The sequence below is a fragment of the Fusarium subglutinans genome (assembly GCF_013396075.1).
Source record: "Fusarium subglutinans strain NRRL 66333 chromosome Unknown NRRL66333_c0000006, whole genome shotgun sequence".
NCBI lineage: Eukaryota > Fungi > Ascomycota > Sordariomycetes > Hypocreales > Nectriaceae > Fusarium > Fusarium subglutinans.
In genome coordinates this window covers 19,677-42,991 of record NW_023502069.1, presented here as the reverse complement: position 1 = coordinate 42,991, position 23,315 = coordinate 19,677, and the positions used below count along the sequence as shown (strand labels likewise).

Here is a 23,315-nt window from a genome sequence, read left to right as displayed (position 1 = left end):
TCAATACTCGATAGTTAATTAGATTTTGCCCTGCTTATGCTTAACACCGCAAAAAAGTTGATTCGTTTGTAAAAAGGGGGCAAGTTTGCGATGATGATGGAAACCTCCGAAATCGAATGATGCGTGTTTAGCGGGTCCTTTTGGGGGGGTACCTCCCTAGGGGAGAAAAGAAAACTGAGGATCTTGGCAGTGGATGATAAAAGTAATGAGGTAACTTAGCCTAAGTTTAGCATACACTTTGCTGAGTTTATTTTAGCACCATTCATTAAAGTCTGCTGTTTTCTTACTCACTGAGGCCCCCTGCCCTGTTTCTTCCGTTTGCATTTAGCCCAAGTTGAAATCTTAGCACAGTACGAGGCCTACAGGTATCGCCTACCGAGGATAAGCTCAGAAGATACTTCCAAGCGAGCCTTTTCATTCGCCCGCTAACAATTCTATCCGCATCACCTGCCCTTCTGACCACCAACTTCAGTAAACTGTACCTACCCTGCCACTCCGACTCAGGTTCTCACCCACTGTACCACTTTCCAAGTTCTGCACTCACGCCCTTTTCGTCCGTCCTACTCAACACTTCCAGCGCAAAAGTATCTTGACAGAGTAATTAATCCTTTTCACCGCATCGATATTTTCAACCGTCTGTACTACGCCGCAGCGAGAAACGGACCCGAAATTTAGAATTCCCTCCCTCAATGGCAGCATCGCTGATTGCGACGTGATCGCCCACCATGTCGGAGTCGACCTCCACGTCGATCGACGCTGGCATTGCTGTCGCTGCTACACCAAATTCTCCAGATACGGTCGTTGCGACTGCGCCTGTCGATACCAACACCAAAAACCCCACGACCGCTCAACCTGGCGCTACTTTTCTGCATTCGCCTCCCGATAGCAACAACACGGCGAAGTCTGATGGCTCAGATTCTGAGTTGAGCGATCTTGAAGATGAACCCATCTTGAGCGATCCACCGCAGCCCGTTACTTCTAGCGACAATGTCAACATCGACGATAAGAAGGAAGATGCTGACGCAGACGTTGACATTGGAGAGGTCCTGCCAGATTCCTGGTCTGGTGCCGTTCCTATCTTTAAACCCACCATGGACCAGTTCAAGGACTTCAAACGCTTCGTACGTCGACCACAAGTTCCCTCGTGTCCGTCGCTAATATATCCTCCAGATGGAAGCCGTCGATAGCTATGGAATGAAATCCGGCATCATTAAAGTCATCCCCCCGCAAGAATGGAAAGACGCCCTTCCCAAACTCGACGGCCTTGTGAAGCAGGTTAAAGTTCGAGAGCCGATCAAGCAAGATATTATGGGATCCAATGGAACCTATCGCCAAGTCAACATCCTTCACGGACGATCCTATAATCTGCCCCAGTGGCGCCAGCTATGCGACCAGAGCGAACATCAGCCCCCGGCCAGACGTGGTGAGCGACGCGCCAATGCTGAGAAACCTAAAGCACGAACTCGAGCTGCGACCGCGACGGTGGCTAAACCTTCCGATCCTTCGACCCCTAAGAAGAGAGGTAGGGGGCGACCTGCCAAGCGAGGAGGCAGAGGGAAGCGGCTCAAGCAAGAACAGGCGGATGATAATGAAGACCGGCCTATGACTCCGGTCTCACCCAAGCCGGAGGTTGCTGAGACTGAGGAGAAACCTGTCGAGTCAGTAGAGAAGGACCCTGGTGAAGAAGTTGAGGAGGATTATGAACCTACTGTTGGTCGCATGGGTGGCCACCGACAGGCAAGAACCAAAACACAAACAGTCTCGGCCCGTCGCAAATACAGTCGCCGAGAGGGATCCGCTATGATCGACGAAGCTGCTTTTAAAGACTGGGATTATAAGATGGACATATCCGAGTATACCCCCGAGCGCTGTGAGGAACTTGAGAGGGCTTACTGGAAGACCCTTACCTACGCACCTCCCCTCTACGGCGCTGATTTGATGGGTACGCTTTTCGATGAATCGACCGAACAGTGGAATTTGAACAAGCTGCCTAATCTTTTGGATGTGTTGGGTGAAAAGGTTCCAGGAGTCAACACAGCTTATCTCTACCTTGGCATGTGGAAAGCAACTTTTGCTTGGCATCTTGAAGATGTTGATCTTTACAGTATTAACTATCTTCACTTTGGTGCTCCCAAGCAGTGGTACAGTATCTCCCAAGCCGATGCCAGGCGGTTCGAAGCGGCGATGAAAAACATCTGGCCAACAGATGCTAAGGCCTGTGACCAGTTTCTCCGTCACAAAGGTTTCCTCATCTCGCCTCAGCATTTGAAATCGCACTACAACATCACTGTCAACAAATGCGTATCTTATCCTGGAGAGTTCGTCGTGACCTATCCATATGGATATCATTCTGGTTACAATCTGGGCTACAACTGTGCTGAAGCTGTCAATTTCGCACTCGACTCTTGGCTAGACATAGGCAAAATCGCCAAAAAGTGCGAGTGTGCCGAAGCGCAAGACAGTGTCTGGATTAATGTCTACGACATCGAACGCAAATTACGCGGAGAAGAAACAGAATATGAAGAAACTGAGGACGAGGAGGAAGATGACGAAGATGAACAAGGTGGTATGCCAACACCGCCCTCTGGCTCTGGTGTCAAGTTCAGACTGGCTGGCCGCAAGCGAAAGCGTGTACCTGGCGAGAAGGGAGGCAAGGTCAAGAAGATCAGACTTCGTCTCAAATCGAAAGCCGAACCACCCTGCTGCCTCTGCCCTAACGATACTCCATCGGCCGATCTATTGCCCACCGATGATGGTCGAAAAGCTCATCGACTTTGCGCGCACTATCTACCAGAGACGTATACCGAAACTATCGATGGACAGGAGACAGTCGCCAACGTGTCTAAAATCCATAAAGATCGATTCGAACTCAAGTGTCTCTATTGCCGCTCCAAACAGGGCGCTTGCTTCCAATGTTCCCAAAAGAGATGCGCCCGGGCATATCATGCGACATGCGCGGCCGCAGCTGGTGTGTTCGTTGAAGAAGAAGAAATCCCAGTCTTCAGCGAAGATGGCACAGAATACAAGGAGCAAGCCTTTGAGTTCAGTTGTCGGTACCATCGGACGAAGCGAGATAAGAAGCTTGATGGAAATGTGTTGGAGACTGACTCACGAGTTCGGACGGCAGCTTCAAACCTTCAGCCTGGCGAGACCTGCCAGTTGCAATACTTCAAGGGAGACATCTTTGCTGGTGTTGTGGTTGAAAACCGACACGATGAGCAAACGTTGCTCATTGACATCTTGCCAAACGGGTATGCTAGAGTCCATCCGAAACTCAATCGCGTCAAATCCAAACTAACCGCTTGTAGTGACCGCCTCGAAGTCGAATGGAAATGGCTACTGGTACCCGATCCAGCCGATTATCGCCTACCAAAGGCATCGGCAAAGGCCATTCCGATGCCCGCGTCCCAGAAGGCCAAGGAGAAGCTCAAAACAAAACGGCTTCATGACGACAATCCCCAAAAGGACGATCCGTTCGTTGAAGGCTATACTTGGGCCGAATTCAACAGCCACCCTGTCGCAAACAAAGAACAAGTCAAGATCGATTTCTGTAAACCAGACCAAATTTGGTATTACTTGCCTAAGAAATCGACAGAAGCCCGCGCCCAGTTCACCGAAGATCCTCGCATCCCACGTCATAATCACAGGGGTAATTTCCTATCGACAGTTCCCAAACCCGTCAAACCACCAAGGCCGGTTCCAGGATATCCTCCCCGACAAGCCTACCAGCCCGCCGTCCCTTATCCTGCAGCTCGACTTGATAAGCCATACATGTACAAGCCACGAACCCCTGCTCCTAACAACTACCCTGCGATGGGCAACTTCACCACTCAAAGATTTACACCAGCTGCTCCTTCGCCCGTTCCAGTTCAGCAACAGCCCGGGAACTATCGTTATCCGTACGCACGTCCTATACCTGCAGGACAACAAACCACTCCCGCCTACTCTGCGCAAAGGTTTGAGGTTAGGCAATCGCCCGCCTATACACCTCCCGGAAACACACCCGGGGTACAGAGTCCTGTGAACACATTGCCACATTATCAGCAGAACCAGTGGCAAGGAAGATATACCCCTGCCCTTCCTGCACCCACCCCTAGTCATCCTCAAGTAGCCCATCCCTATCCGCAACCGCATCAGGCTTCGGCACCTGTAAACCACCACCAGGCATCGCAGGCCGATGTATCTATATTCCAAAAGTATCCCTTTTTCCAGGTCAACCACAACAGGTACGTAGTATCGACCCATAACATCGGTCCTTTGCTAACCTCTATAGGGACTCGACTAAATACCGGACACCATATTCTCCTTGGGGGGGCTTCACCAACGGATACGAGGGCAACTTCAGGGCTCACATCATGGCCAACAAGGATGCATATCTCAAGGGTACAATTAAGGATAATAGATTCCAGAGTAATCAGAACTTCGGCGCCTACCAGCCTCTGCACCACCATGCTCCGGGGCATGGCTACCGTGCGTCTCCTGGGAGCCAGCCTCGGATCAGTCAACTACCGAACTTGAAGCAAGTGCCTGCGCCTTCTCCAGGAACTGGCACCCCTAGCTTCAGCCAGTTTCCTCGGCCTGCCATAAAACAACAGTATTTGCCCCCTATGCATGCACCTACACAAGCACAAGTACAGGCACCCATACAGCCCCAGGTGCAGCCCCAAGCGCAGCCGCAAAAATCGACCCCAAAGCCCCAACAGAGGCCTCCACAGAAGCCTCCGCAATACGCTGAAGAAAAGCCTCAGCAGAGGCCCCCACAGACCACTCAGCCCCCTAACCAGAGTAGTAAACCTAAGATTGGGACGATTTTCAAGGAATACAAGGTAAGTACCTGGAAGTCTCAATAGGAATGAAGGGTCGGCTGAACAGCCCATCCAGATACCCCCGAAAGAGTCGCCAGTACCGTTGCCAGCAAACTTTCTGGCTTCGATGGCGCCTACGTCCAAGATCCCTGCTCCCGTTGCCACCGGGAAGCCAATCTTGCAACAAGCCGAGAGCAAAGTCTCACCTTCTACGCCCAAAGTTGCAAAATCGATTCGGGCACCTCAGCAGACATTATCGAATGGGCAGCCTATGAACAGTCAAAAACTTGGGACCAAGGTTTCCAAGACCCCCGTTCCAATTCCGCGATTGCCGGGCGTTGCTCAGATCTCTGCGCAAGGTTCAGCCTCAGCCTCAGCTCCAATACAACAGCATGGTGCTTCACCTCTCCAGGATAGCAAGTTGACATCTACGGATTCAGACTTGGTACACGCAACAGATACAACTGCGCCAGCGACGGGCACCTCTTCCGGACAACAAGATTTTGCAGATGTTCCTGGAGGTGATTCCATGGAATTCATGGACCGACTTATGGCGAGCATACGTACAATAGCCCGCCGCGACGACGCAGTCTGAGCTGCCACCGACACAAGCAGCTGTAGACTATGTATCCGAATACCCTCTTCAATTTTAGCAACTGCCTTTGGAACCATGGGATGGCGTTTATGGATTTCAGTGTTTATGGTACGCATCAGGCAAATGGGAGTTGAGGGGCATGGAGTGATACGGATATGATGATCATATTAAGACGCATGACGAAGGGAAGTGTGTTTATGTAGTATAAGATGCACGACCGGCGCCCTCAAAGACGCCAGAAAGTCAACGGACTTTGCATGATTCGGAAGTCAAAACGCCAATGTAGTAATACGCGAAGTAAAGCAAAAGGCGCCAGTGATATAACGAAATAAAGCATTTATATCCAACACCACGCAATGCGAGGCATCATACACTACGCCAAAGAAAAAAAACACAGCAACCTTAATAAAAAGTCTCAAGGTCATACAGCTGCTACCTTAAACCTTATGATCTAAGAACAAGTGGCCTCAATCCACGAGATCATAGATTTGATCGGGTCGCAAGACAGCGCAGTATGAAGAACACAAGTTAAGGAATAATACCACTGAAATAACACTTGGCCTCAAAATCTATACTACTTAAGTTATGCTAAGTTGACCTAAGGCTTTTTGTCACTTAGAAGAGAGGTCCTAAGTTTTGTTGCATCCCGTCGGGTAGTCACTTAAGATATTGCTCTGCAGCAAGATCTAGGTATCTTAGATTTCTGACACTGATACGTATCGCCTGAACATGCGCCAAGACTCAATCATACAGTTCAAACATCAAGTGAAGTTACTTACTTCATGTTCCAATGGAAGTTCTCGAGACATAAACAAGATCTATTGGTTGTTCTTGCAGTGTCAGGCAATGAACAGTTGACACTGTCCTCTCAATTCTGTGCCGCACAACCACTGGCAGCGGTTACACTACATTGCGATCCGAGAATTTATACATTACTTTCTTCGCCATGGCCTTGCCAACATGTTTCCCTTTGCTTTCTTCGCCATAACCTTCTAACCTTTACAACCCTCAAAACTATCAAGACTCGTGTGAAATACAACAACATCATTCACCATGAGCATCACCGCTTGGACCGACGAGGATGTTCGAGCAGCCCTCGTCCCCCAGAACGAGTTCCCTACTTGCTCCTATCGTCGAGGAACTCGAATAGGTCAAGGTGCAGGTGCCAGCGTTTACAAGGTACTCAACGTCAAAACCGGAGGCCTATTCGCCGGCAAGGTCGCTCCTCAGTATGCCGATCACCTACGAGAGGAAGCCAGAAACTTGACTAGACTGAACCATGTGAGTCATTACACACTGCAGAGTTGAATATCATGACTGACCATATATTTATGTAGCCCCATATTGTCAAGTTCATCGAATACTGTGAAGACAAGCACAACCCAGACGCTAACGTCCTCATTATGGAGCTCTGTGCCGGGGGTAGCCTTCAAGACAAGATTCATGACAATTCCAGAGGCCTCAGGGGTGAAGAGACCTTGCAGGTGATGCTCCAGGTCGGACGGGCCGTGGAGTATCTCCATGGCAAGGGACTCTTTCACACGGATATCAAGCCGCGGAATATTTTGATCCGATCCTGGTCCCCAATTGATGTTGTCCTCGGTGACTGTGCTGAAGTCATGAAGGTCGAGCAGATTGACCCCCGCCAACGACCATACGGAACGCGCTCATACTGGTCGCCCTATATGGAAAAGTATGGCAGAAACCATGGCAAGAGCGACGATATCTGGGCGCTCGGGATTTCACTTCTCGGGATGATGGCCCAGTGGCCTCGTTGCCTTGTCAAGCAGGAAAAATTGTACCCAAGAAAGTGCTTTAATCATGCACGGGAGCTGCACAAGCTCAATCCTGATGATGGCCGTCTAAAGATCCTACTGCGCCTACTGGAGTGGGAACACCACCGGCGGATCACCGCTTCCCAGCTGGTGAAGCTCATAAGTGAGCGTCTTGAGGCTCGCCCTAATTTTGTCGAGGAGCTGAAGTCCCCTGAGGGCTTCCAGCCTTTGGTGTTTTGGTAGAGAATGATGTCTTGTCTTTTGAGGGGTTATCTGTCGCCGAGTTGAATCAAGTGTTCATTGATGGGAAACGTTGGAGCGACATGACAGAGATTGAATAAGGACAGAGAACAGCGAATGTAGCTACGGAGTAGTGCGTGATAAGACTTGTATAGCAGTGTGTTTTCGCACTTGGTGATATCTCAACTCAATAAAGTCATTGGTACTAAAAGCAACTGATTTGCATGGAGTGTTTGTGACAGCGATGAGTTGCTGGCTGAGGATGTTTCCAGTTTCTCATGAAGTATTATCAGCATCAGAACTATGAACCGTATGTAAGTCGACCTTTGTCGCGGATATCTCGATGGAGTCCCTGGTCGTACAGTACTTTTCCGACTGATAATAGAAAGCTCCGGTCTCGCTTCTGAAAGAGTATCAGGGCAGACAGCGAGGAATAGAAGAGCTTATCGTCGGAACAAAGCCAGTGCTCTCTACGGCATCAAGTGCCGGACCCAACCCTTGCATCGAGTTATCGAGCCAATCCCAATAAACCAATTTCAGTGCTCATCATTGGAGCTAATGGCGCGATTCGTAGGAGAATTCAACCCCCGCAAAAATTATTAGTCATCACTTATCGCTCCCGGTTACGGCGATGTCGCAACCGTTGAGAAGACAAGCTACTTGTGGAGAGAAAGACTGCTATTGATCCAATCGTCAAGGCGGGATTCCTATCAGTGGGAGAATTATACGTGAGGATTTCTGCTACAGTTATCGAAGGATCTGACTAATACCAGAAAAGGACCCTTTTGTCGCTGTTGATGTTGCGCTCCATATTAAGCCCGAGCTGCCCCTCCTCACCCGTGCTCCGGACTACACTCCGAAGTATTATCCCTCTTCACTCATCAAGACCATTCTCAAGCAGTGTCAGCGTCATGAGTAGCCAGACTCAAAAGCTCAAGCCCGCGGCTCGAGTCCAAGGCCAGAAGAAGGATGTTTGGTAGGTTTCCTACATGTCCTGCCTGCTAGAAGCAACGATAACTAACTCGGCCGAAATAGGTCCATGATCAATGAGGCCGCTGCGTCTTCACCAATCCAGCCTATTGTGAATTTGGGTCAGGGTTTCTTTGGTTACAACCCTCCCGACTTCATCCTCAACGCTGCCAAGGAGGCTTTGGATCGTGTTGAGTGCAATCAGTATGCGCCTGCTAAGGGACGACCGCGGTTGAGGAAGGCCCTTGCGGATGCGTATTCACCGTTGTGGAGTCGTCAGTTGGACCCTGAGACTGATATCATCGTCACCACTGGTGCCAATGAGGGTATGCTGAGTGCGTTCATGGGTTTTATCGAGCCTGGTGATGAGGTTATTGTGTTTGAGCCATTCTTTGATCAGTGAGTGCCCTTACCTTGTGTATTAAATACTGAGCTAACATTAGTGTAGATACATTAGCAACATCCAAATGCCCGGCGGCAAGGTCGTCTATGTTCCCCTTCATCCTCCTGAAACAGGAGCTACAAAGAACTCTTCTGCCGCAGACTGGACAATTGACTTTGACGAGCTCGAGAAGGCCTTCACACCCCGCACCAAGATGATTGTCATCAACACTCCCCGTGAGTATCTCGGGCTTCCCGCTTATATCAGCGCTGACCCCTTGTAGACAACCCTGTAGGCAAGGTCTTCCACAAGGACGAATTGCAAAAGATTGCCGATCTGGCTGTCAAGCACCAGGTTATTATTCTCTCAGATGAGGTTTATGACCGTCTTTTCTACGTACCGTTTACGCGAATTGCCAACCTTTCTCCTGAGGTGGAGAAGCTCACTCTTACGGTTGGATCTGCTGGAAAGAACTTTTATGCCACTGGCTGGCGTGTTGGTATGTCTAGAGTTTGTAACAGACCATGGCACTTTACTGATATTCTTCAGGTTGGTTGATTGGCCCCCCAGAGCTGATCCAGCACGTCACTGCCGCTCATACCCGTATCTGCTTCTCGACACCCGCCCCCTTTCAAGAAGCCGCAGCCATTGGTTTCGAGCAAGCCGACAAGAATGGTTTCTGGGATGAGACCATCAAGGAGATGAAGGCCAAGGTCGACCGCCTCAACGAGGTATTTGAGGAACTCAACCTACCCGTGACATACCCCGAGGGCGGCTACTTCCTGCTCGTCAACATGGCCAAGGTCAAACTACCGGAGGATTACCCCTTTCCTCCGCACGTCGCAAGCCGGCCTCGAGATTTCAAGCTGGCGTGGTTCCTCATCCAGGAGATTGGTGTTGCGGCTATTCCTCCTACAGAGTTTTATACTCCGAACAATGCGCACTTGGCGGAGGATTACATCCGATTTGCTGTGTGTAAGAATGATGATGTCTTGGAGCAAGCTAAGGAGAGGCTAAGGGGGTTGAAGAAGTACATTCAAGAATAAGGTAGAGCGGGTTAGAAGGAAAGAGAGAAAGAAAGTTAAAGAGTCGGAGCTTGGCTAGATTAGACGGGTTTTGTAGATCTCATGATTGTTTTGTAAATCTTGAGTTAAAGGTGGTTCCCATGTCAGTGCTCCATTGTATGTCGTGAGTTAGTGATAGTCAGTCAACCAGGGTGTGAGGGGTCCTCCGGTTAGCCCAAGCACTTTTATCTTATCTACCTACCTAGGTAAGGTAGCCAGCTATCTACTAATTTACTATGTCTTTGAGTCCAAGAAAAGACTACAAAACTACAGTATTTCCATAGGTTTATTCTACAGCTGCCATATACACAGTTCACCGCTATACGTAGAATATCTACAGTCTTGTCTCTGAACTCCGATGTCAAAGTGGAGGATCCCGATCGTGGAACTGGCCTATCGTGGCCGCGGAGCCGGCCGTTAGCGAGCTACATCGTGGGGTAGAGGCTCTCTTCCCCGCACAAGCAGCAGAGGGAACAAGCACTGAGTGGCTGCTGTAGCTGTGAGCGGGGGTGCAAATCTTGGTCTTATCAGTGGCGATGAGTTAACCTTGACACGTCCTAAACAGAAACAATCCGTCCTCTCATTCGTTCTCTGTTTGGCTATCACAGGTATCTCGTTAGGAAGAGGAAGGTGCCGTTGCACAAGGTCCAATTGTTTTTGTCAATATGACGCAGGGAACATTCTCAACTTGAACCCGCTATCTAACCGTTGCCGGCCACGCCTCGTGAACCTGAACCCTCTAACTTACCTAGTACTATCCCTTCTACAGCAACTGTACAACGCCTCGGTTCGTTTGTTGATAAGAGCCACAAAGGCCCCGTTGTCTTTTCTACCCTTTCCCTTTCGACTCTTGGACTCTTCTTCTCTTCCCAACAACCATTCGAGATACCCATTCCTCTTATTCATCGATATCATGGCGCCCAGCGCTGTATCTCCCACAAGGGAGTCCAACCCTGAGCCCTTGGCAACCCTAACCTCTAAATTCGATGATACCCTTCGATTCTATCTTAACGGAACCAAAGTCGTTCTGGACGACATAGATCCGGAGGTCACAGTCTTGGAATATCTGCGAGGAATCGGTCTCACAGGGACAAAACTGTAAGCACTTAGCAGCCCCCAAACCCGTCTGCCGTGGCTCTGACGATGATAGTGGCTGTGGCGAAGGTGGTTGTGGAGCTTGCACAATCGTGGTCAGCCAGTATAACCCAACAACCAACAAGATCTACCATGCCAGCGTCAACGCATGTCTAGCTCCTCTCGTCAGTTTAGACGGTAAACATGTCGTTACCGTTGAAGGTATCGGCAGCTCCCAGAAGCCTCACCCAACTCAGGAGCGCATTGCCAAGTCTAATGGCAGCCAATGTGGCTTCTGCACTCCTGGTATTGTGATGAGCTTGTATGCTTTACTACGAAATAACGACTCGCCCTCCAAAGATGATGTTGAGGAGGCGTTTGATGGCAACTTGTGTCGATGTACTGGCTACCGTTCTATCCTAGATGCGGCTCAAACCTTCAGCGTTGATAAGCCGGGTATGAAGTTCAAGAAAGCAGGGGGCACTGGATGTTGCATGGAGAATGGTAACGGTCCACCCAGTGGAGGTTGCTGTATGGACAAAGCAAACCTCGACGATGCACCAATCAAAAGGTTCACGCCCCCAGGTTTCATTGAGTACAACCCAGACACAGAGCTTATCTTCCCCCCTGCCCTCAAGAGACACGAGTTACGGCCTCTAGCATTCGGAAATAAGAGACGGAGATGGTATCGCCCTGTCACCGTTGAACAACTCCTGCAGATCAAGAGTGCTCATCCTCAGGCCAAGATTATCGGCGGAAGCACAGAAACACAGATCGAAACTAAGTTCAAGGCTTTGGAGTACCCTGTGTCAGTTTATGTTGGCGACATTGCGGAGTTACGGCAGTACACTTTCAAGGAGGACCATCTTGAGATCGGTGGCAATGTTATCCTGACTGACCTTGAGAGTATCTGCGAGCATGCCATCCCTCATTACGGGCGGGAACGAGCACAGGTATTTGAGGCGATGCTCAAGCAGCTCAAGTTTTTCGCTGGTCGACAAATTCGAAACGTTGGTACTCCTGCGGGTAACCTGGTCACCGCGTCACCAATCTCAGATCTCAACCCCGTCTTCTGGGCTGCGAATGCTGTGTTAGTGGCCAAGTCGTCCACCAAGGAGACAGAGATCCCTGTTTCGCAATTCTTCACAGGTTATCGAAAGACAGCACTCGCCCAGGATGCTATCATTGCGTCGATACGAATTCCAGTCACTCAAAGCAAGGGCGAATTTTTCAGGGCGTACAAGCAAGCCAAGAGAAAGGATGATGATATCGCTATTGTCACTGGAGCTCTGCGGGTTCGCTTGGATGATGAAGGCATCGTTCAGGAAGCAGCCCTCATTTATGGTGGCATGGCTGCCATGACGGCTGCTGCCAAAACAGCAATGGAATACCTTGTTGGAAGACGATTTGCCGACTTGGAGACTTTGGAGGGAACCATGAACGCTCTTGGGCGCGACTTTGACTTGCAGTTCAGTGTTCCGGGTGGCATGGCGTCTTACCGAAAGTCTTTGGCCTTTGGGTTCTTCTACCGATTTTATCATGACGTTCTGACAATCCTCGATGGAAGCTCCGAGCAGGTCGACAAGGAGGCTATTGACGAGATTGAACGAGACTTGTCTAGTGGAGCAGTCGATGAAGATGCTGCGGTGGCTTATAAGAAGGAAGTAACTGGCAAATCTAACCCCCATTTGGCTGCCCTCAAGCAAACAACAGGCGAGGCGCAATACACCGACGATATTCCTGCCATGAAGAACGAGCTTCACGCCTGCTATGTCCTTTCGAAACGAGCACACGCCAAGATCGTCTCGATCGACTACTCGGCTGCTTTGGATATCCCGGGGGTAGTTGATGTTGTTGATAAGGATGATATGCCAAACCCTGATGCCAACAAGTTCGGTGCTCCTCACTTTGATGAGGTCTTTTTCGCTGAGGGCGAGGTTCTGACCGTTGGTCAGCCGATTGCCTTGGTCCTGGCGACTTCTCCTCTGCGAGCTCAGGAGGCTGCTCGAGCGGTCAAGATTGAATATGAAGATTTGCCATCTGTGCTCTCGATTGAGGATGCCATTGCAGCCGACAGCTACCATAACTTTTACAGAGAAATCAAGAAGGGAGATACGGAGAAGGCTTTCAAGGAGTGTGACCACGTGTTCACTGGAACAGTAAGAATGGGTGGTCAAGAACATTTCTACCTTGAGACCAATGCTTGCTTGGTTGTCCCCAAGCCTGAGGATGGAGAGATGGAGATCTTTGCCAGTACTCAGAACGCCAACGAAACGTAAGTCTTGTTCTTGTTCTTTCTGTTCTGCCAACACTAGATACTAACCCTTGTTTCAGACAAGTATTCGCTTCGCGGGTTTGCGATGTACAGTCGAACAAGGTTGTCGTTCGTGTCAAACGACTGGGTGGCGGTTTCGGAGGAAAGGAGTCACGATCAGTGATTCTGAGCTCCATCCTGGCGCTTGCGGCAAAGAAGACCAAGAGACCAGTTCGATACATGCTGTCGCGAGAGGAAGACATGGTTACAAGCGGACAGCGCCATCCTTTCCTTGGCAGATACAAGGTCGGAGTGAACAAGGACGGTAAGATTCAAGCTTTGGATTGTGATGTCTTCAACAACGCAGGTTGGACATTCGACCTCAGCGCAGCCGTGTGCGAGCGAGCAATGACCCATATCGATGGCTGCTACGATATCCCCAACGTGTACATTCGAGGACGCTTGTGCAAGACAAACACGATGTCCAACACTGCGTTCCGAGGATTTGGTGGACCTCAGGGCATGTTTATCGCAGAGTCGTACATGGAGGAGGTGGCTGACCGATTGGGAATGCCCGTCGAAACGCTGCGCCAGATCAACCTGTACGAGAAGGATGGCCAGACTCATTTTGGTCAAGGTCTTGGAGATTGGCATGTTCCCCTGATGTACAAGCAGGTGCAGGAAGAGGCGATGTACGAAGCACGCCGACATGCCATTACCGATTTCAACCAAACGAACAAGTGGCGGAAGAGAGGTCTGGCATTGATCCCGACCAAGTTTGGTATTTCGTTCACCGCTCTATTTCTGAATCAGGCTGGCGCTTTGGTGCACATCTATCACGATGGCTCTGTGTTGGTGGCCCACGGTGGTACTGAGATGGGACAAGGCTTGTATACCAAGCTCACCCAGATTGCAGCACAAGCACTGGGTGTTCCATTGGACAATGTCTTCATCTCTGAGACTTCCACCAATACGGTGGCCAACGCCTCTGCAACAGCTGCTTCAGCCTCGTCAGATCTGAACGGATACGCCATTTTCAACGCATGCGAACAGCTGAACGAGCGACTGGCACCTTACCGCAAGAAGCTGGGCCCTGAGGCGACCATGAAGGATCTTGCCCATGCTGCTTACTTCGACCGTGTCAATCTTTCTGCCCAAGGCTTCTACAAGACGCCAGAAATTGGATACGACTGGAATACCAACAAGGGCAAGATGTTCTTCTACTTCACTCAGGGAGTTGCCGCAGCTGAAGTTGAGCTTGATCTACTGACTGGAACATGGACCTGCATACGCGCAGACATCAAAATGGATGTAGGGCAGTCTATCAACCCAGCGATCGACTATGGTCAAATTCAGGGTGCGTTCATGCAAGGTCTTGGTCTCTTCACGATGGAAGAGTCTTTGTGGCTGCGCAACGGTCCCATGGCTGGACATCTCTTCACCCGAGGTCCTGGCGCCTACAAGATTCCTGGGTTCCGAGATATTCCTCAGACTTTCAACGTGTCACTTCTCAAAGACGTGGAATGGAAAGAGCTACGTACCATTCAACGTAGCCGTGGTGTGGGTGAACCGCCATTCTTCATGGGAAGCTCGGTCTTCTTCGCTATTCGAGATGCACTCAAGGCAGCGCGCGCACAATCCGGAGTAAAGGCTACGATCGGCGATGACTCTTGTGAGGGGCTTCTGCGGCTCGAGAGTCCAGCGACACCTGAGAGGATCCGATTGGCGTGTGAGGATGAGATTATGCGCAAGGCAAGAGTTTTGCCCAAGGAGGGAGAGAGGAGTTTCTTTGTTGCGATCTAGTCTGATACATAACCTTTGAAGGGGGCAACTATGAGGTCTAGCAAGGATTTTGGTGCTTGGATACCTGTTACTACTGGAGTTAAGGTTGACATGGTCAGGCACACTTTACGAGTAATATGAAATATCATGTTGTATATACGGAGTACCTATGGCAGAATCTTTGTCCTTGGTGATGTACGTGCGTAAAAACGAAGTTACCAACAGAATATGGATCAAATCCTATTGGTCAAAATCCTCTTTAATCTCCCAAAGTCGTCAACCACCGAACTGAAGCCAGCCGTGAATCGCCGACATTCGGAACGAGAGCAACGAACTACCTGTATACTTCAACGGCGAGATCACAATATGACATCAGCGATATAGATAAACGAGGAAAGATGCTATGCGGCAATTAATATAGAACAAAATGAGAAGTGACATTAACATCACAGAGTTGCAGTGAAGGAATAACAACGCGTAAAGACGCCCCAGACGAGCTATTACTTGATTTGAACAAGTGTTTCAGCCTGTTGTGAGTTTATTTAGCGCTATTCTCTCTCACCGAAGGTCAAGGTCAGCTAGCAGTGGATGGATGATGCCATGGCGTATCGTACCAGTTCCTTTTCTAGAAGATCATGTCAGAAAAGGCTTATGGCCCCCGATTTGTGCACGGTCTGCTTTTAGTGATTTGAAGGGAGTGAAATAGTCTGATTGTTCGAAAGATCAGGATTGTACTTAAAACTGAAATTGGGGGCTGGGGTCAGCAGATGTGAGGATATTGGAGCTGAATTGGAGGCCTGTCTGTCTTGTTTACATGGACGTATATCTCCCATCTAGGCAGTTATATGCCTTGTATATAGTGGCCTAGGTTCAGAAGCATGCACCCCAGAAAGTGAGGGAAATGCATAAAGGACAGTTTCCGTCTTGTCTTGCAACACTATAGCGTAAGGACATTAACTCTGCAAGGCCTTTCGGCTGACTACTGTTGCCTCGGTTGCCGGCAGTTGGAAGTTTTCAAATTGGAAGCCAGGTAGTTCGACATTGGAAGCTCATGAATCGAGCAGTATGATTAATGTACTAACTTGTGTATGTCTATATTTCTGCAGGTTTGAGGCTTTTGGGAATAGTTCTGGACTGTGCTCCGGCGGTATGGAGACTCCCCCGGACCCGCCCCGGCCGCTCGTTCACCGAGACCGGGTGGACCACTGGCACCTTCCCTAAACCCCGCTATTCCAAGAGGTAGGTAGGTCCAGCCCCTAGCAGGAAGCAAGTCCTTCCTAGGTACTGCACTGCCTGGGTCAATGGGTGAGGGAGGTGCAGTTGACTTTTAGCTCTGGTCCGTTTTCTTCAGTCTCTAAAATGAGGAGAAGTCCCATTCTCTCATCTACAATTCTTGACTAACAGAAATCAAACCAATGTCAAATACGGATTACTCTTAATAATTATTGATCCTCTTCCACGCTCTTGACGATATTCAACGTAAACTGGCTGATCCAAGGCCCACTTCGCTCGTGAGCTGTGCGCTGCTTCTGCTTCTAGGCGCCCCCACAATCCTCAGTCAAGTCACTGGGTGGTCAACCAAGCAAGCCCAGCCTATTTCGGCCCCAGGTCTAAGCCTAAGCCTGAGCCTACCTACGCCTACGCCTGGCTCAAACTTCACCGTCCAGGTCCTCGTAAGTCTTTTCGTCTTCTTTTTCGACTTGGACGGCTACAAGCTTCTGGTGTCCATTGTTTTACCTCTCCTGGGCCAGCCTCGGCTGCTGAGCTATCAATTCATCTCCTGCATCTCGTTGCACTCACTTGTGCCCTTCAAAATCTCATCCTTTCGACCGTTTCGGCTCACACCACTTGCGCAGCCACTTTCCTCCTCCCCTTCCCCTCCACGGGACCAGTTCACGCGCGCACGACTCTCTCAGACAAAAGCTACAAGTCGACAAACCTACACCCGCGCACAGGACCTGCAGAAATAGCAATCGCAATCGCAACAACTAGCCGCCGACAACGTGCGAATGGATCGTGTCGCTTCGGCTGAGCTGTAGACCCATACAAGTTTGCTGCAGCGAGCCGCAAATGATCTACGAACCTGACGCCGCCTTGCGTAACCAAGAGATCCAATGGGAGCATAAGACACAATGACCGACCGGAGTGCCGCTACCATGGGCAAGAGCGCTAAGCAGGAGCCTGCCAAAGGCGACGATGGCAAGGCTGTGAATCGCGACAAGAGCTCGAATGCCACTGCTTCTGGCAATCATAAGGCCCCTACAAAAAAGAGACGCAAAGTCAACCACGGTACGCTTTTCTAACTAACGACGCTGTTTTCCCTTGCACAGGTTCTAGATGTGGTGTTGCGCATGTGCTCATGGGGGTTCGCGCTGGGGTTGTGAGTCAAGGTCATGATACTGGATAGTTGCAATCAAAAGAATCTTGAATCATGACCAATCAACTAGCCAAGCCATCGACTTGTCAACTCCAATTCCAGGGGCGAGGTTCAGCATGGCGCATGAATTCATCCATCTATCATAACCAAGAAGAACACTGGGCTGACATCGCTGCGGCGTTTCATTATAGCTTGTGTATATTGCCGACGATCTGTAAGTCAACCCCAAGTTCAACGACGCGCGTTCGCATTGGTTCTGTCTGGACCTCGAGCAGCTTTAGGCGTTCTAAGCAGCCAGTTCATTTGTTGAGCTGAAGTGTTGTGCGACGGACATGGCTCCCATGAGACAAATCTCGTCTAGTTTACCCATCACTTTGCATATGTGAGCTTTGATAGAACTGCAGCTGACAATCTGTTTCTACCTGTGTCCAGCATATGACTTGCGATCTTGTAAGTACTATCCTAGATGACCCCTGCTTCTTACCTTGATAACATGCTGGGATACCTGAGCTGCAGCTGTTGTGTTCAGCTATTCAGGGGAGGGGCTTGCTTTCTACACCATCAAAACCAAGTCACTGACGCCATGAATAGGAGAGACCATGTACCAGATGCATTAAACGGAATATTGGACATCTCTGTCACGATGAGCCTCGTGATGCCGATTCCAAGAAGGCAAAGAGTGTTCAGAGCACCCAGAGCATACAGGCGCCCTCTGTAGTTGATGAATCAGACGCACAGTCCGATATGGCTCGTAGCTCGATTTCTAGTACCATGGGCCCACCTCCCCCAGCGTTTGACACGACAAGGCAGCGAGGTTCCAAATCCTTTGGGGGAGTGCTGGGTCAAGGAAGCCCACTGTCCATTGTGCAACCCAGCCAGGTCTCGGGCCTGCAGGGCAATGCGTTGAACAACGGTAACAGTAACGCGAATCAATGTACGTTTTGTGTCCCTTTGTCCTGCACTGAGAGGGGCATGTCCCTTGTTTCGATTTTTAATCACGAGCGGAGACGGGTGGGCTGAGGTTGGGGCTGCCCAGAAATCTGTTCCTGATCTGAGATCGCTGACACGCCACTAGTTGCGGGTTTCCAAGATGCGTGGATGACAGCTCAGAACCATTTTCATGATATGCACAGCTATCACCCCAACTACATGATTGCCTCAGAAGTCACTCACGAGTTCAATCTTCTCAACGACTTCCTCCATACGAGTCTACTCGATGACGGTAGTGTGCCGCCAGAGGAACAACAGAGCCCGGCATTCAAGCGGTCGAGCCAGAGCCAGTCGGAGATGCTACCCAGGTTTGGAAATAACACCAACACCTCTATGGGAGCCGGTGGTTCAAACACCATGTCAAACATGACAGAGGGATCAATGCTGCCACCCCCTCCGAATGTTGAGGGCAAGAACATTCCACGACCGGGAAGCGTTGTGCCCGCCGACAAGGCTCGCGAATACTATCTACAAGCTGCCGACCCATCAGGCAACGACACGCCAGAGGAGCGAATGGCGCGTGTGCTCAAGGCCAAGTACGACGCTGGACTTTTAAAGCCGTTCAATTACATCAATGGTTATTCTCGCTTGGGTGCATATCTCAATTCGCACATCACAACAGCGTCAAGGGAAAAGATTCTGAGGACCATCGCCCGCTTCCGGCCCGCTTTTCGAGAAAAGGCACATGCTTTGACGGATATAGAACTTGTGTACGTTGAGATGTGGTTTGAGAAACAGCTCATGGACTATGACCGGGTGTTTGCAAGCATGGCAGTGCCCGCGTGCTGCTGGCGAAGAACCGGTGAAATCTTCAGGGGCAACAAGGAGATGGCAGAGTTGATTGGCGTGTCAGTAGCTCAGCTCAGAGATGTAAGTCTTGCTTTGCTTGGCCTACACCTCCTCGTGACAGTAGTTTGGTGCCAGCCAAAGCACAGGGGGTTTGGCAAATGGATTGCTAACGTTCGCTTACTCTAGGGCAAAATCGCGTTGCACGAAATCCTCACAGAAGAATCAGTGGTGCGATACTGGGAAGAGTTTGGCACGATTGCCTTCGACCCAGCGCATGAGACCCTCTTGACGGCCTGCTCCCTGAAGAATCCAACCCCTGGGTCAACGCATCCAGTTGTGAAATGTTGTTTCTCGTTCATGATCAGAAGAGATGAGCACAAACTGTACGTATTAGCCACTCGGGCTCCATCTGCCTTGCTATACTGACTAATTCGAATAGGCCAGCTCTGATTGTTGGTAATTTCTTGCCGCATGACCCACCAGCACAATAATCATGGATGTATTGATACATGTATATGCTGTAAATATATGATGCTTCGTGAGAAGAAGCACAGCATGAGTTGCCACACTTGCAAAAGAGTGCTATAAGGCCTCAAGTATTAGTAAGAAAAAGAAAATAGTCGGAATTGGGAACGGCGCCTGGATACAAGGATTCGGAGCGTATGTAATCAATTGCATTACGTTAGACAGGAGATGACAGTTTGAATATTATCTTGCGTTTGAGAAGTCCCTTGGTGATGATTTTCTTCCGGGTCCTGGGGTTCTTGACCTTTTGAGCCTGGTTTTCGGCTTGGGGCAGATGGAAGGAGCACTTTCATTGCTCCTGCTCTCAACCGTTCCGCAACAGACTCACATGACTCGGTTCTAAATGCAGGAGGATCTTACCTATGGGTCGAGGTATTCCTTACCTTCTTCTTTCATATACCTGATAGTCACGTTATTCTCCAAATATACGGCTTCTACTACAAGGCGGCTGCTTTCCCCCTTTTCAAGCCTGTCATGGCGTCAGCTGAAGTATCTACTATTAACCACACCAAAAGGCTCGAGGAAATCATAGGCAAGGATTGAACAGTGAATTGATGTGGCAGACCTTACTAACTCGCAGTATCGGGACAGAATTCGCGTCAGATCTCTATTCCAAGTTGCCCACCTCATGTGACTCGAGCTCAACCGATGTTCTCCTTTCCGACCTGAACCATCACATAACCACAGCCAATCTTCTTGCGGAGAGCCGCATTGCTCCTCCGTTAGAAGTTTCCAGGAATCTAAAGGACATCGGAAGAAAGCTATGGAACGAATGTATCAAAGAAAGGAGAAAGAGGGACAGCCTCCTGCAGTCCGCTTCTAGGACTCAACTGCTGGTTCGTACTCGGGTTCTGGCCTTCCTCGCCCATGCTCTCGCACGGGAGCATCGACGTGGTAAAAGGAGGGATAATCTGGAAGAAATGATATACATGATGGGCTTGTCACTCACGTTGGCGCGAGTTTGTGTCGAATCATCGGACTTGGACGGGGCGCTTCTGAGTATGGCCAAAGCTGCGGACTACATCGACCGACTGAAAAAGATCGACAATTTGACCACTGAAGATAGGGCGCACGTACAAAAGATGGAGGCTGAATATTTGACCATGCGATGTGCTTTGGTGAGTCGTGGAACAGCATCTCTGACGACTTGCTGACCGGTTAAGTCGTGGAAACAGGGCCGTCTCGACGTTGCGGAGCACATGTACGCCAAAGCAGATGACCTCTTACACAATCTCGATCCAACTTCTGCTGAACATTTGGCTGACACGTTTCACGGAATTGGGGGCGACCTCTTGTCGAGAGGCGATAATGAAATGGCTTTAAAGTGGCTCCGGCGGGCACTTGACCTCATAAATGACCAAGCGCTAGAGAGACTTTCAACAGAAGGGCTGGAACTTCGAATATCCATCCACCACGAACTTATACAGGCACTGCTCGCCACAGGGTCGCAAGACGGACTACAGGAAGCTGAGGATATAGTGTCGCATGTTGAATCAGAGATCGGGGACAAGCCTGTAGTACTACATTGGAGGCTCGAGATTCTTCAACGATCTCCAAGCGAAGTCTTCAATGCCGATGCATGTGCGAGTATCTTGCGCCGTATGATACGGTCGCTCGATCTATCGGACGCTGGGCTTGGCTTTCTTCTACATGGTATCAGCGAACTGCGGATGCGAGGTCCACGTTTGGCCATAGGTCTCATGGATGAGTTATTGCTCAGAAAACTCATGCCTTCCCGTAACATTGACTGGATAGGCAAAGCCATTGTCCGGCGAGTTTGGATGGGCACGATGGAAGCAGATGCGTCTGTGAGCGTAACAGATTTAAACCAGACCCTGGATCAGCTCGTTCAAGAAGCTGGTCAGTGTGATCTTGAGGCCTCGACTGCTGCACTTTCTGTCAGTTTAACTACTCCAACACTCTTTCATGCACGTAACTGACAAGGGAAGCTCATCTGGAAGAAGCTCGATACTACTTATTCCAAAAAGCAGTACAAGGAATCCCAGCTTTGGTGCCAGGCTGCGCTCCACTCTATCTTTGCGAATAGTGGCGAGGCGTGTCAGGGCAAGTTCAGCAGAAGGCTGGTGCTGTGCGCTACTTCTTGTAGTGATGCAGAGGCTGCACTTTCTGCATTTCACTCAATGCCTAGAAGCATACAGGATGAGCCGCTCACCAGATACCTCATGTTCCGGGTTTCTCTTCTGAACTGGGACCATGACTTGGGTCGTCAATGTGTCGAGTTCCTAGGTAAATTTGCTGAGAAATCTCAGTGTCGAGATATACTATACGCATGTATAAGAGATGCACAGCATGTCGGCGATAAGCTGATGACCTTGGAAGCTTTGAAGGCGGTCGCCGAAACCTTTGATGCTGAAGGCTCTTTGACTATCAATCTGCCATCGATTCTAAGGTGTACGATCAGGCTTTTACATTCGCTTGAGTCGCAAGAGGGTAGCGAAGGAGACCCAAGTCCTGAACTTGCGGAAGAAACTTGCCGAATTTTTGAAAGGGGTAAGCTCTCTGTCGAAAGGTGGACTGTATTCTAACACGCACAGCTGGTGAGCACGCCAAATTGGAACCAAGGGATGAACAAGGTTGCAAAGTCTTCACAGTATCGGAACTGCACTGGTTTCGAAAGAACGCATACAACATCGGTGTGACAAAGTGTCATGTCTAGGGGATGTGGCATCTAATCCGCATTTTCCGTGCGTGTCTCGCATTTGTGGATTGTTACTCATCCGATCTCCCTTCGGAGGATGATACTGATCTACGACTTATGTCCGTCCGTTGTCACTTTGTCGTCGCCGCGGCACTTATCTCCCAGGCTCGTACTGGGGACAAGGTAGATGAACAGCTGCAGCAGTACCTTGAAACAAGACGGCACATTTCAGAATTCGACACCCTTTTTGACGCTCAATTCCGAAACGATCCCAAGTCTCAGATATATCCCGACCTCCTGGCCAAGCTGTCAACGCTTTTTGTCTTTGACTTTGAGAGTGCCGTGTGCTTAAAGAGTTGGGACGATCTTGGCCAGATCATTAGGAAGGCTCGAATATGCAAAAATGAGATGATGTATAAGGCAATAGGGGACTGCTTGTTACGGAGTGAAGCTTCAGGAAGCGGTATGTGTTAATGGTTTCTGGCGGCGCACGGAAGACTAATTCCAGTAGTCGTATACGGAACCATGCGGCTTATAATCAATGAGATATTCTCACTAGAGCAATTTGACAATCAGCAACTCGCGAAGTACATGCGATGCATGTTCCAAGCTATCCTACCCCTGGATGACAACCTTGCTTTCCAGGTTGTGGAACAAGCAGTCCAAATAGCACGCGAAGGAAGCCAAGTAAGTGGTTCTCATCACTATAGATTCTTGGTGGGGTTCATTTTCAGGGAGGGCTAACATTTATCCCAGATGCGGAAGCCTTTCCCTGCAGAGGACTTGGACTGGATCATCGCAACAACATTTAATCATGCGATTGATATCTTGGCGAGAGGTGACAAGGATCTATGTCAGCAATGGGCTATGAAGGCCCTTGACCTGACTGAATATATGGATGATAATGGCGATATACGGGATGTGCTGCGTGAGAGAGTTGTCAAACTGGGCTTGAGTAAAGGGGCACCTAGCTGAGTTCCGACATCGACGTATTCTTGATTCACACCGATGTTGACGCACTTTTCTCTTCAAATT

The 23,315-nt window shown here is 49.8% G+C and overlaps 5 protein-coding genes across 5 annotated transcripts; all 5 read left to right on the top strand.

The window, feature by feature from the left end:
* Positions 1 to 725: 725 nt before the first annotated feature.
* Positions 726 to 5,400, top strand: FSUBG_1259 (regulator of deoxyribodipyrimidine photo-lyase PHR1; the record flags this gene model as incomplete). Its single annotated transcript, XM_036677391.1, has 5 exons — positions 726 to 1,121; positions 1,171 to 3,251; positions 3,309 to 4,226; positions 4,274 to 4,826; positions 4,882 to 5,400. The coding sequence occupies 5 exons, from the start codon at positions 726 to 728 to the stop codon at positions 5,398 to 5,400; spliced, it is 4,467 nt and encodes a 1,488-aa protein (XP_036543156.1).
* Positions 5,401 to 6,453: 1,053 nt separating this feature from the next.
* Positions 6,454 to 7,418, top strand: FSUBG_1258 (kinase; the record flags this gene model as incomplete). The annotated part of the gene is made up of 2 exons (XM_036677380.1): positions 6,454 to 6,681; positions 6,738 to 7,418. 2 exons carry the CDS (start codon positions 6,454 to 6,456, stop codon positions 7,416 to 7,418), a joined length of 909 nt encoding a protein of 302 aa, XP_036543155.1.
* A 908-nt stretch (positions 7,419 to 8,326) lies between these two features.
* FSUBG_1257 (aminotransferase) lies at positions 8,327 to 9,812 on the top strand (the record flags this gene model as incomplete). The annotated part of the gene is made up of 5 exons (XM_036677369.1): positions 8,327 to 8,391; positions 8,451 to 8,783; positions 8,833 to 9,002; positions 9,050 to 9,265; positions 9,316 to 9,812. The coding sequence occupies 5 exons, from the start codon at positions 8,327 to 8,329 to the stop codon at positions 9,810 to 9,812; spliced, it is 1,281 nt and encodes a 426-aa protein (XP_036543154.1).
* A 931-nt stretch (positions 9,813 to 10,743) lies between these two features.
* On the top strand, positions 10,744 to 14,961 carry FSUBG_1256 (xanthine dehydrogenase; the record flags this gene model as incomplete). Its single annotated transcript, XM_036677358.1, has 3 exons — positions 10,744 to 10,928; positions 10,981 to 13,179; positions 13,239 to 14,961. 3 exons carry the CDS (start codon positions 10,744 to 10,746, stop codon positions 14,959 to 14,961), a joined length of 4,107 nt encoding a protein of 1,368 aa, XP_036543153.1.
* Positions 14,962 to 17,072: 2,111 nt separating this feature from the next.
* Positions 17,073 to 23,255, top strand: FSUBG_1255 (transcription factor; the record flags this gene model as incomplete). Its single annotated transcript, XM_036677349.1, has 15 exons — positions 17,073 to 17,229; positions 17,271 to 17,320; positions 17,509 to 17,531; positions 17,926 to 18,251; positions 18,393 to 19,177; positions 19,283 to 19,479; positions 19,536 to 19,552; positions 19,717 to 19,756; positions 20,202 to 20,739; positions 20,785 to 21,519; positions 21,571 to 21,868; positions 22,032 to 22,132; positions 22,299 to 22,743; positions 22,792 to 22,967; positions 23,037 to 23,255. 15 exons carry the CDS (start codon positions 17,073 to 17,075, stop codon positions 23,253 to 23,255), a joined length of 4,107 nt encoding a protein of 1,368 aa, XP_036543152.1.
* Positions 23,256 to 23,315: the final 60 nt, after the last annotated feature.